Genomic DNA, 14,342 nt, shown 5'->3' with positions numbered 1-14,342 from the left:
TTTTTAGGCCGTAAAATACGTCTTTGCCCGTTATCTCTCGACTTTGCCAGCTGCTGACGCGAGAAAACTTTTAGCAGATTCTAATCTTCACATAGTAAAAACCTGCACTCAGAGCGATGGCCCAGCAGTGGCACTAAGCTCCACACTCACTACAACCACACACACACAGCTTAAGCTCCAATGTGTATAACAAGTGATGCTGTGTGACCCATGTCGTTCTTTGTGCCCCAGTGAGGGGATGTCGCCCGGGGAAGATAGTCCAGATGACCGAGGCAGAGGTGCGAGGCCTCTGCATCAAATCCCGGGAGATCTTCCTCAGCCAGCCCATCCTGCTGGAGCTGGAGGCCCCGCTCAAGATCTGCGGTCAGTGTTCACTCTTTTCCTACGGTAATTGTGGTTGGTATTGCTCCACGTCAGGCCTATAGGGGGCAGTAATGTGTAAAATTCCTCAAGCAACTGCAGTCAAACTGATATTCGCCATACACAGGAGTTTCCATTCATTATAAGTAAGCATTGTTAGCCTGCAGTTCCCCTAAAAATACATTTTGCTGGATGGTGGTCATGGTCTTCTACCAATCTTTCTCAAATTTACAGACAAGGGCATGTACCATTTTTTTTTTGTGGTGATTCGGCTAAACCCCTTAAATTATTATATTTTTTCCCCCCAGAAAATACGAATACGTTTTTCTGTACCGGTACAGTGTTTCCCATAAACTGCCAAGATACCTGTGGCGGTGGGGGCGTGGCTATGGGCGTGGTCACCATGACATCATTGAGTAATTTGCATGATTTACTACAATGATATGATTTTCTCTAAAAAGGCTCAAAAAATGTATACTTACTAATTAATAATAACAGTTTTGTTTTAAACGTCCATCCATCCATCCATTTTACAATATAATTACAACACTTTATGTACATATTTATATACAGATTTGAACAATAAGTTATTCACTGAAGTATATTTATTAATTGTGGTTCTTACAAAAAATATATCTTATAAAATATAAAAGCTAAAATGTCTCTTAAAGCTCTGCCCCTTTAATTAGTGCATACTAAATAATTTAACTTTAGCCTACTACTACAACCATATTATTTACCAGCAACATATAGTGAAACAGAGGCAGAGGTGTCCTGCCACAGTCAGTAACAAATAAACAGAAAACAGTAGGGACGGCGTGGCGAAGTTGGTAGAGTGGCTGTGCCAGCAATCGGAGTGTTGCTGGTTACTGGGGTTCAATTCCCACCTTCTACCTTCCTAGTCACGTCCGTTGTGTCCTTGGGCAAGACACTTCACCCTTTGCCTCTGATGGCTGCTGGTTAGCGCCTTGCATGGCAGCTCCCGCCATCAGTGTGTGAATGTGTGTGTGAATGGGTAAATGTGGAAATACTGTCAAAGCGCTTTGAGTACACTGAAGGTAGAAAAGCGCTATACAAGTATAACCCATTTATCATTTATTTAGTAGTGGTCAAATACAAATAAGGCAACAAGAGAAATATCGTACACTTCTCTTTTGTAAAGTAAATCTGAACAGCCTATATGGGCATCTACATCAACTATATGATTTGCCTGAGAAGCTGGACAGGAAGAAAAAAAAAAAATTATTTGTGGCGGACGTAATTCTTTCGTGGTGGGCCGCCACAAATAAATGACTGTGTGGGAAACACTGCGGTACTTTGAAAATATTATGTAATCAGGCAATGAAATGCTATGAAACACATTGTTAATTTTAACTTCAGTTTTTAGTTTAGATTTAGTCAGTCTTTTGATTGATTACTAAATGTATTTTAGTTTTAGTCGTATTTTAGTCATTTAAATTGATCAGCTAAATTTTAGCTGACTAAAATTACAGTAAATTAAGTCGACTAAAATATAAAGAATAACGCATCTTTGAAGTTGTTTTGAAACCACTTTTATGAAGGTTATTGCAGAAAAACTAAATTCACAACAAGACCTCTACGCCATGAATATATCAATAGGTACAGTATATTTCACACTAACCTTACTGTGTGTTATTATTTTAAGCTAAAATTAAGCATTTTTAACAAATGTTAATGTATGACTATAACGGTCATATGAAGAACCAAACTAGTTTTATTATATATTGTGTATACCACCAAGGACTGTTTTCACTGCTAGACTCTAGAAAGAGGTTCCGCAGCCTCCGAAGCAGAACCTCCAGGTTCTGTAACAGCTTCTTCCCTCAGGCCGTAAGACTCTTGAATGCATCATAATTATCCCCTCAATTCCCCCCAAAAATGGATTAACTCGCTGTAATATAAAGACAATATAACATACATCCATAAACATGGATGCATAAGCAAAAGTGCAATATATTTATCCGTACAGTAATCTATTTATTTATATCTGCACCTTATTGCTTTTTTATCCTGCACTACCATGAGCTAATGCAACAAAATGTCGTTCCTATCTGTACTGTAAAGTTTAAATTTGAATGACAATAAAAAGGAAGTCTAAGAAGTCTAAGTCTAAGTATAGTGCCTATCCCAGCTGCATTTGGGCAGAAGGTGGTGTACACACTGGACAACTCGCCAACACAGATAGACAGACAACATTCACACTCACATTCACACACTAAGGCCAATTTAGTGTTGCAAAACAACCTATCCCCAGGTGCATGTCTTTGGAGGTAGAAGGAAAACAGAATACACAGAGGGAACCCATGCAGTCACGGTGAGAACATGCAAACTCCACACAGAAAGACTTTGGGTTGTTCATAAGAAATGTTTATGTGTTAACTAAAAACACACCAAAAGCTTTTCACAAATAACACGAGGTAAGATGACTTCAGGCAGAAAGCAGCACTGTAAGTCTAAATGTGCTGCGCCACAACAAAACTAACACTCTATACACAAGCACACACACACACAGGAGTTAGTCTATTTCTTTTGCTGTAGCTCGGAGTTTTCTTATATAACCAGACTGCATCACAGTGCCTGCCTGGGTCGCTCTGTGTCTCGCACACGCACAAACACACAGACGTACACTCTCACACATGGCCTCCTCGTGTTTGTCACTGCGAGGGACACATACACACATGCAATGTCTTTACATCATTCAGTACACCTCCTGAAAGCACTAAAGCAAGCATTTTCTGGGCCACAACTATCACTTTTTGGCTCCAGAAGTAGTCATTCCAACAACATAGGCTGTTAGGGTGTGGCTTGATATTATGTCATTGGTCTAGTGGAGCAGTTATGTTATGTACTCAGGGTATCTGCGGGGTCTTAAAAGGTGTGATATGCAATCATTAGAATTAGAATTTAAATGATACCTACGACGATTTACCTCTCCATTTCAAACACTTCCTTGTGGTCTAGATCAGGGGTCTGCAACAGGGGGGTCCGCGGATGTACTCCAGGGTGGTCGCAAAATATTTAGACTTACACTTAGACATTAGACTTAGACAAACTTTAATGATCCACAAGAGAAATTGTTCCATGTTACATGATTTGACTTTTTCATATATATTATTTTTTCACAAATGTAAATGTTATTGAATACACTAACATTGATTCAACACACTGCAGGCTTGTTTATAAATGGTATTGGCATTAACCTCACTGCACCTTGCAGTTTTTAATATCCATCCATCCATTTTCTACCGCTTATTCCCTTCGGGGTCGCGGGGGGCGCTGGAGCCTATCTCAGCTACAATCGGGCGGAAGGCGGGGTACACCCTGGACAAGTCGCCACCTCATCGCAGGGCCAACACAGATAGACAGACAACATTCACACACTGGGGCCAATTTAGTGTTGCCAATCAACCTATCCCCAGGTGCATGTTTTAATATAAAACATAAAATGTATTCATGTTAGCATTTAAGATAGCTAATGATTAGCATTTTAGTTGCCGGCTAGCAATTAGCGCTGTAGTTGCCAGCTAGCGATTAGCACACCATTTGCCAGCCAGCAATTAGTGCGCCATCTGGTGGCGAGCTATTAGCACTCTACTTCCCAGCAAGCGATTATTGCTGTAGTTGCCAGCTCGCTATTAGCAGCACTAGTGCTAATATTAAATACAGGGTTTCCCCCAGGTTGCTAATGTACTTGTGGCAGGTGGGGGCATGGCTAGTGGCGTGGTCAATATGACATCATCATACAATTTACATAATCAGTGATGATGCATAATTTCTTTTAAATAACTAAAAAAAAAAATGTAATGCATACATTTAAAAACAAATCTGTTATTAGTAATTAGTATTAGCATATATTTTATTGTTTTGCTCTATTTTTCAATTGTTGCTGCTTATTGTACAATAAACTTCTCCAATCCTTTTTTGTGCGTTTTTTAATCAAAACAGACTAGCAACAAATCTTGCATATGTTTCTTGTGTTATTGGAGACTCTTTACTTCTGTCGTTCCATATCCGGGACGAACAGCAAGAGCTGTAGTGAGCCTGACGTCTCACTTGCTTGGCACTGCTGCTCCAACCTTTCTTTCCTTATTTGTACAGTGCACATTTTGTAGGTCGCTGTCAGCGGGTATACCTCTTCTCGGATATATTATAAGTACGTCCATAACTAGGGATGATGTTTGATAAGAAATTATCGAGTTCGAGCCTATTATCGAATCCTCTTATTGAACCAATTCCTTATCGATTCTCTTATCGAGTCCAAATAGGTTGTTGTATATGGAAAAAAACACACAATATTTGGTTTAACAAAAGCTCACTTTTATTATATAAGAAAAAAATAAAATCTAATAAATAAATAAATATTGACTGTTACCCCCCTAAAAAAAATAATAAAAATAAATAAATATTGACTGTTGTTACCCAAAGTATATTAAGTGGGATTTTTCAGAAAAACAAATATATACAGTATCACAAAAACAACCTGTCTCTGTGATCACTATAGGTGTATAAATAATAATATAGTGTTAAATAAAATCAGTCCCTTGGGCACAAAACTGGAAATAATACAGCTCTCCAAAAAGTGCACTTCTGCTGCTATTTGACATAACTGTTTGTTATGATGCTTTGACATTTTTGCACTTTATTTCTTTATTGAAAGAAAATTCTATGAAGAGAAAAGTTGTTTGCAAATGTGGTTACAATGCTAAAAAATGAAAAGTTAAAGCTAAAAAAAGAAATACACTGTATTGAGTTAAAGGGAAAGATGTGATGTTATGAGCTAGGGAACATAACAACTACACTACCCATCATGCAACGGGAGTGACGAGCATGCGCGGTAGCCCCGAAAAGTGTTGTTGCATTTCGTCACCCGTGAAAGTAAACGTCAAGAACTCAGCCAACACGCCTCGTCTGCATTATTTATAATTAGACAGACAACACATATACAGTGTGATTTTGTTTTGTTTACAAGGAAAGAAAAACAAAAGTTAAAAAAGGGAGATCATGTCATATATGTTGTATATATATGTATGTGCTGCGGTTGCTTTAAGAATGTTGTGACAGCTGCCGTAAAGGAGGTGCGTTGCTAGCCTGGTTGCTATGTTTCCGGTTGGTCGTAAAAGTGTTCGTCATGTGTTTGTACCCTGCTCAAATCACTCAGTAAAGTTATTCATTGGATTATATTGTTTTGAACTTTATTATTCCATTGTTTTTCCTGCTTTCGCTATCTGCGCCTAATGACTGAGCTACGTGACGTCAATTCTTGTGATGTCTCAAGGGGCATTCTGGTCGGGACGGGATTCGTTCCGAGGGATTCGAATATCGAACTAACTCTTTTTCTTTACTATAGTGGTCTCGATAACGGGTACCGGTTCTCAAAAAGGGATTCGAGTCAGAGGACTCGATTCTTTTCTTATCGAACAACCGGGAAAACCGGTTTCGAGTATCATAACTATCCATAACGCAGACATGCCACTTCTGCTCCAGATAATCGCGTCATTACAATTTTTGTTTTAACAGTGCCGTTTCGATGATCAAAGACTTTTTTTCGGTGGTCAAATTTTCGGTGCATCACTATTCAATAATGCGCATATAATAGGCTATATATTCATACAATATATTACTTTAATTTGTTTTCACATGAAAAAAAACACATTTTTAGGGTGTGGCGTATTTTATTTTGCCGTGCAGACATATCTCTCACACACTCGCAGACACACACAGTCAAACACTCACACACACAAATTTGCCGTCATCCAATCACCAGTCAGGACTCAGCCTGTATACATTCAAGGTTAGGCATGGGAATTGATAAGATGTTTACGGTTTTGATTCCACTTTTTTATTCTGCTTAACGGTTCTCTTATCGATTCTTATTTGAGCAAAAAAATAGGTGGATTAGCATCAATTCAGTTTAGTGTAGGGATAACATGACCTCACAAAGCCTACATACAGTAAGGTCTTAAGAGGCAGATTTAACAAAATAAATCTTGTGGAAATTACGCAAAAATGTAACATTTCGTAACAGGTGATATTCACTTTTTAAATGCATTATTTATTATAATTTTGATGATAATGACTTACAGTTTATGAAAACCTTCATTTAAAAATCTCAGAAAATGTGAGGATTCAAAAACGGTAAGCTACGATGATCTAAATTATAACAAAGGCTTGACATATCTCACTTTGCATGTAATGAGTTAATATCACATATCACATTTGAAGGTAATTTCTGACACGAATGGACTTGTACACAATATTAAAATTTTTTGAGTTTCACCTGTATAATGGAAATGACTGAGTGAAAATGTTAGAGGAAAACATACAACTTTTTTCTGACTACAATTAAACATTCACCTACCGAAAATTAGGAGTGTGTACTGCAGCGAAGTGATGCAAGCTGTTGACCACAAACTCACTTGCTGCTCGGTGACCTTCATCTACCGGCAGACAGAACTGGAGCGAGTACTGCCTGCCTCAGAGCCAATCGGAATCTGTTTCTTGTCATGCTCATCTAAATGAGCAGGCATTCATTTCATTTTAACAAATAATAGCGCTAACATGATAGGCGGTGAGCTAGTACTTGCTCTATTCAGATGACTCGTTAGCGTTACTGATTGCTGGGATGAGATAGGAGCGGTTAAAACGCGACTTTCATTTATAATTATTGCATGCTGTGTGTTCAAAATATTTCAGCATATTGCTCGTATGTCCTCCTCTTGATGAAGTAATTATTAAAAGTAGCGCTGTTACAATCTTTTCTTGTCAAATGTAGTCAAATTTAGTTTGTTCTGTTAGTTTGTTAGTTTGTTGAGACATTTTGCGATCTGACGTCACTCCACATGTTGTGTAATGACATCATCCCCACCCAGAAGAATCGTTAAGGGAACAGTTTGAAAAAATGGCAAGCGATTCCAAGGAATTGATTGAAACTTTTATTAGTAGATTGCGCAGTACAGTACATATTCCGTACAATTGACCGCTAAATGGTAACACCCAAATAAGTTTGTCAACTTGTTTAAGTCAATTCATGGTAAATCATGATACACTGGGAACCGGTTCTAAACGATTCCCATCCCTATTCACGGCCTTATAGGCAGTTGGAAATTATAGAACCTGTTTTCCTTTTAAAAAAAGGGCGCATTTACACCACTGTAAAAAAAATAATTCTCCCACAACAAGGAGGCTGAAGAGCTGCAGGTGTGCCAAACCTGCTCAACTGTGACAAGCAAAGTGTGCTTGGAATATACAACGTCTGAGTTTGTCGAATCATCTCCCCATCCTGTCCCCAGGCGACATCCACGGGCAGTACACGGACCTGCTGCGGCTCTTCGAGTATGGTGGCTTCCCCCCAGAGGCCAACTACCTGTTCCTGGGCGACTACGTGGACCGAGGCAAGCAGTCGCTGGAGACCATCTGCCTGCTGCTGGCCTACAAGATCAAATACCCCGAAAACTTTTTCCTGCTCAGAGGCAACCACGAGTGTGCCTCCATCAACCGCATCTACGGCTTCTACGACGAGTGTGCGTCTTAATAAAAACACAGACACACGCTTGAGTCATCATACAAACTGCTCATAGGCTTTTGTGTTTGCACTCCCACCAGGTAAGCGCAGGTTCAACATAAAGCTGTGGAAGACCTTCACAGACTGCTTCAACTGCTTGCCTATTGCTGCTATCATCGACGAGAAGATCTTCTGCTGCCATGGAGGTATAAATGCTCCTCCAGCTCATCTTCAACGACTACTTTTCTTACAGAACTGAAGTCAAGCGTGTGTTGCAGGACTCTCGCCTGACCTGCAGTCTATGGAGCAGATCCGCAGGATTATGAGGCCAACAGATGTGCCTGATACAGGTATGCATTTGTTTTCAGATGTTATGTGAGGACATAACCGTTACACAACATCAGTGCAGTGGTCCATGATAAAAATGGATTTAATCTGTTCCAGAGTTCAACTGTTTTAACTAGAGATGTCCGATAATATCGGCCGATAAATGCTTTAAAATGTAATATCGGAAATTATCATTATCTGTTTCAAAAAGTAAAATGAATGACTTTTTAAAACGCCGCTGTACGGAGCGGTACATAACCGGTAAAACACGAACGTAGGACATACTTGCCAACCCTCACGATTTTCCCGGGAGACTCATGAATTTCAGTGCCCCTCCCGAAAATCTCCCGGGGCAACATTTCTCCCGATTTCCACCCAGACAACAATATTGGGGGAGTGCCTTTAAGGCACTGCCTTTGCATGCCGGCCCAATCACATAATATCTTCGGCTTTTCATACACACAAGTGAATGCAAAGCATACTTGGTCAACAGCCATACATGTCACACTGAGGGTGACCGTATAAACAACTTTAACACTGTTACAAATATGCGCCACACTGTGAACCCACACCAAACAAGAATGACAAACACATTTCGGGAGAACATCCGCACCGTAACACAACATAAACACAACAGAACAAATACCCAGAACCCCTTGCAGCACTAACTCTTCGGGGACGCTACAATATACACCCCCCCGCTTATTACTGCATCAGTTATAGCGGATTATGGTTATAATTATTTGTAATAACAGAAGGAAACACCACCCAAGGCTTCCTTATTCTTCGCGGTCTTCTCTGTCGTGCACAAGTTGCAGACATTCTTCATGTATATTTGAAACATTTGTCCATCTTACACATTAATTTATGTTCCAACACATTAACCCCTGCACATTAAAAGCCCTGAAGAGAGTGATCTATAGCGCTTATTTTTGTTTGCTTCAACATCTCTAACATGTAAATGCTGCCTCATTGCTAGGTCAGCATTGCTAATAAAATGTGTTCTAAATTGTCTTACCCTGAGTAAAGGTTGAATAAATATAAAGAAATACTTTTCTGGGGATGTTGTGGGCATTAGACAGTCAGAGCTGTGCATAATTCACAGATTGGTTGAATTGGTGTGATTGCGACATTGCAAATTTTTGGAGAGACTAATACGAGCATTACTGTAAATCTGTGTGAAAGAGGCTAATATTGGCAGCAGCTTGAAACTGGAACAGATTAATTGAACATTTCAGAGAAGATATGGTGAAGACTAACAGAACTATCCAAACTCCTGATGTCCAAAGCTTTATGTTGAGAACACATTTCACCCCGTCCTTTTGTCACATTCGCCGTTGTCTTTTGCAGGCCTCCTTTGCGACCTCCTGTGGTCGGACCCAGACAAGGACGTGCAAGGCTGGGGAGAGAACGACCGCGGGGTTTCCTTCACTTTCGGCGCCGACGTGGTCAGCAAGTTCCTCAACCGCCACGACCTGGACCTCATCTGCAGAGCCCACCAGGTAAGCCGGCAAGGCGTTCAAAGCTTTGCAGCGGCGTGGGCGGATTTGGATGCCAGCTGGAAAGAAAACTCGCTGCCAATCGATTGCTGTGGGCGTTTGGAATGATGTCACGTGTCGTCTTTTGTAGGTGGTGGAGGACGGATACGAGTTCTTTGCCAAACGCCAACTGGTTACTCTCTTCTCTGCACCCAACTACTGCGGGGAATTTGATAACGCGGGCGGCATGATGAGTGTTGATGAGTCGCTCATGTGCTCCTTCCAGGTACACACACACACACACACACACACACTGTATCTTACAAAAGTAGGGATGGGTACTGAACCCAGTACCTTTTTGGCAACGCCCGAATTATGGCAGTCCGATTCACATAAAATCCAACGGTGCCATGTTTTGGTACCTGGATTGCTTGTGTCGTCATGCCCGGTTGCCGACTCAGCCCTTGCCGATCACTCCAGCAGCACTGGGAGCAGACTCAGTCAAACTACCTGTAGATAATGTTGCAACTTTCAATGCAAAGTATTTGACTCAAAAAAACACTCCAACGTAAGTAAAGTAAGGCTCCATTTTTCCACAAATGCGCTACCTTGATGCTACTATACATTGGCTTTGCTATTGACATGTTACTGTTCAACATTAGCGATTAACTTTTGAATTTCAACCCCTTCAAATTTGTTAATGAAAACTACAACTAAGATGCACGTTAAACAGCTGGTGTGTAATTACATTATTTACAATATTGACACTTTTTAGGGTGCAACAACAGACGGCATAGACTGAAGGGACCAACACACCATAAACTATACACTACTGCCATTTAACGTCTAAACTGTTTTCAGATGTGTGAACATGATTGCACAAGGGTTTTCTAATCATCAATTAGCCTTCTGAGCCAATGAGCAAACACATTGTACCATTAGAACACTGGAGTGATAGTTGCTGGAAATGGGCCTCTATACACCTATGTAGATATTGCACCAAAAACCAGACATTTGCAGCTTGAATAGTCATTTACCACATTAGCAATGTATAGAGTGTATTTCTTTAAAGTTAAGACTAGTTTAAAGTTATCTTAATTGAAAAGTACAGTGCTTTTCCTTCAAAAATAAGGACATTTCAATGTGACCCCAAACTTTTGAACGGTAGTGTATGTTACTGCATACGTCAGCAGACTAAATTAGGAGCCTTAGTTTGCTTACTTACTACTAAAAGACAAGTTGTCTAGTATGTTCACTATTTTATTTAAGGACAAACTTGCAATAAGAAACATATGTTTAATGTACCCTAAGATTTTTTGTTAAAATAAAGCCAATAATGCAATTTTTTGTGGTCCCCTTTACTTGGAAAAGTACCGAAAAGTGTCTAAATAATTTTGGTACTGTTACCAAAATATTGGTATCGGGACAACACTATACCCCATACCCTTCATTATGCCCACTACTCCTACATGCATTGAGTCATTGGGACAACACTATCTTCACGGGAACGCACAAAAAGTAGGGATAGGGCTAAAAAGTAGGGCGAGGACGTGTATTAAGATTGGACATAAATCTGTATTGCTATACAAGACACTGACTACTCCAAAGTACATCCAAGTTGACTTTGTAGTATTGTCCCCTGAGAAAATGGCCTGTGAGATGCCGTATGTTGTGGTCTAATGTTACTTCCTGTCGTTTCAAGATCTTAAAGCCCTCGGAGAAGAAGGCCAAATATCAGTACGGGGGGGTCAATTCTGGTCGGCCAGTCACTCCGTCCCGCACCACTCAGGCCCCCAAGAAGAGGTGAACGTACCACCTTCTGTGCACACAGTAACCCCAACACCACCTGGCTTATCGGAATACTCGTCCTCCCTCCCGACTCCACTGACAGCTCTTTTCTTAATGTGTACATACATTTGCTGTGACCAATCTTTTTTCTGCCTGTTTGTTCATATTTTTGATATTATTAACACTTTATTGTGGTTTCTCTCTGTTGAGGTATTTTGTTTTTAATTTCCTAAAAAGGACAAAATAAGTAGACCTATTGCCTCTGTCACTCATAACGGTTTTTGAAATAGCCGACATGAATAACACAATAAATACGCTCACGTTGTGTATTACGTATATTTAAACTACAAAAAAAAAAAAATACTCCACACCCAGTATTGACATGCTCCTCTATAATCTTCTTCGTCATGTGGTGAGAAATGCATTTATTTGCTGGCATTTCAGGAACTCAAGTGCTCAGTAATAGTCACCGGTCAGTATTTTTTTTTAAAGTATTTTTTTTGCAGCATATTAATGCAATATTTAGTGTTGCACAAAATGTCGTCCTTTGGTGGCTTTGAGGCAAAAATGTCCATCCTCTTCCTTCTTCCTCGTTATTTTTTGTTGTTGTTTTTTTTTTTTTTTTTTTTTTTTTACAATGTGCGTGTGGGTGCATGTCTCGCATTGCTACGTGATTGTGGCGCCCCCTGGTGTGTAGCTACAGTAGTGCAGCACCAAGTAGGCGTCAAAAACAACTCAAAGTAACTGCAAAGATCCTCCTGGTTCTTAAAAAAAAAAACAGCCTCAAGCCTATCGCAAATGTGTTCTGTTATACAGTTTGGATATTTCTCTGCTCAGTTTCTGTTTGCTCTAGTCACAAACTTTAATTTATTTCATAAAACAATCTTCGTTACGACGATGACACGGAATGAGTGAGGTGTTTAATTAAAAGTTTTTGCAATTTGTACAAGTTTGAAAGTCCTTAAATGAATAAAATATGTGGATGGAAAGTCTAAAAAATTGTTTTTTCTGTGTCCTGCTTTTCCTTGCGAGGGTCACAGGTGAGCTGGAGCCTACCCCGCACCAGTCAATCCCAATCACATAGACATGGTTGGATTGGCTGCAATTTAGTGTCTAATTAATCCAACATGCAGGTTTTTGGGACGCTAGTCCACTGCGCAGAGGGACCTCAATGGGGGTTAATTTGTCTTTTTATTTAGAAAGTTTTTATTTTATACTGGATTTATGTAACATAATTTTTTGTGTTTGAATCTTTGAACTGAATATTTTTATTTTACATCAAATTATGCTGAAAATGTAATACTAATTTTAAAAAAAAAGAAGTAAAATACAGTGTGTAAAAAATTGTGGGTATAAAGATTCAGTGCAGAAATATTTGCTGCTTTCAAAACATAAAACCCACTTCCGGTAAATTAAGACGGAGGCTATCCATCCTGTCAGAATTTTGCAAGACCCTTGTCACGTGACTTCAAACGTAACACCTCAATGGCTGATTCTGCGTCAGGAGCGATTCTATTTACCGGAAGTGAGGTTTTATTTTGTTAACTTTTAAATAACAATATAATAAAGACATTTACCAATGAAAAAAACAATATCCATGTATTGTATACATTAACAAGAAATTGTAGCACAGACAAAGAAGAAAAACAAAATAAATAAACGTGTGGGGATAACACTTGAAGAATAAAATAAAAAGCAAATAAAAGTATCAAGCTATACTATTTGTTCTTAGATGGTAATTGTTTTTGTTTTTTTATATAGAATGGGGGAGGTTATCATGACCTTTTTATGTTTTATGTTTCTTTTGGTTTTTTAATGTTTTTTTTGTGTTTTTCATTTTCTTTTTTTTTTTCATTTATTTCAGGCAATGACATAAAAAAAGCACAAAGTTGACAACACATAACATAAACTAATACAGTGCAAAAGGTAATGTACAGTATGTAATGCATGATTGTATGTTTTATGTTTCTTTTGTTTTTTTAATGTTTTTTTTGTGTTTTTTTTCTTCCATTTATTTATTTATTTCAGGCAATGACATAAAAAAAGCACAACGTTGACAACACATAACATAAACTAATACAGTGCAAAAGGTAATGTACAGTATGTAATGCACGATTGTCCAGTTTTGCCTGAAGGGGAGTGGGAAGAAGATAAGTTGTTTATGTTTCATTATTAGTGAGTTATGCAATTTTTTCAATTTAGAATATAACAAAAACATATTTAGTTTGCATGACATTACTCTTGGATTTTTAAATATGGAATGTTCCATATTCCACAGTTTGACTGCATTCTCAAAGTCTTCATGAAGTTTACAATGCAAAAACAAGCAGTTCTTCTTTGAAATAAATCAAAACATGTATTGTCAGTTCCGGACAGAAGATAATAAATACCTGGGAGATGTGACATTCAAAAAACATATTTTTCAACATGACAAAATGAGTACTCCGGAGAAACATCCTGGATGAATTTGGATAGATGAGTTGTACGGGTAAAATTTGTGAATTATTTAACACGTACATCTTGAACGTTCTTTGGGATGATAAATATGTTTTGTTCAGTACAGTTTTTTTCTGAAATCAATATGATTGAACGTGAGTGAGTCTTTAGTTTTGAAGCAACGAATATTTCTGAACCGATTTCTTTTTTTAACACTGAATTTTTCAACAAAGTATTTCAACAAATTAAAATTTTAAACACACGAATTTTGCTCACAAACTTTTATTCAATTGATGAAAAAAAAAAACAGTTCACAAAATTCAAACGCAAAAAATTCAGTTACGTAAATTCAGTGTCTGAAAAAGCTTTTGTTATTAAGACACAAATTAACCTCTTCTTTAACGTGTTTTCAAAAATAAGATGGGAAATTA

At 38.6% G+C, this 14,342-nt stretch overlaps 1 protein-coding gene across 1 annotated transcript in view; it reads left to right on the top strand.

The window, feature by feature from the left end:
• LOC133646237 (serine/threonine-protein phosphatase PP1-beta catalytic subunit-like) overlaps positions 1–12,474 on the top strand; it is a 32,720-nt gene extending 20,246 nt beyond the window's left edge. Inside the window, exons 2-8 of the mRNA XM_062041399.1 lie at positions 232–363; positions 7,671–7,901; positions 7,984–8,088; positions 8,161–8,232; positions 9,560–9,711; positions 9,839–9,973; positions 11,390–12,474. Of these exons, the coding sequence (XP_061897383.1) occupies positions 232–363; positions 7,671–7,901; positions 7,984–8,088; positions 8,161–8,232; positions 9,560–9,711; positions 9,839–9,973; positions 11,390–11,494 (932 nt within the window). The 3' untranslated portion in view covers positions 11,495–12,474. The remainder of the gene's footprint in view (positions 1–231; positions 364–7,670; positions 7,902–7,983; positions 8,089–8,160; positions 8,233–9,559; positions 9,712–9,838; positions 9,974–11,389) is intronic.
• Positions 12,475–14,342: the final 1,868 nt, after the last annotated feature.

This window comes from Entelurus aequoreus, linkage group LG03 (genome assembly GCF_033978785.1).
Source record: "Entelurus aequoreus isolate RoL-2023_Sb linkage group LG03, RoL_Eaeq_v1.1, whole genome shotgun sequence".
Classification (NCBI taxonomy): Eukaryota; Metazoa; Chordata; class Actinopteri; order Syngnathiformes; family Syngnathidae; genus Entelurus; species Entelurus aequoreus.
Note: the sequence above shows the minus strand (reverse complement) of the source record. Positions and strands in the feature narration are given on the sequence as shown.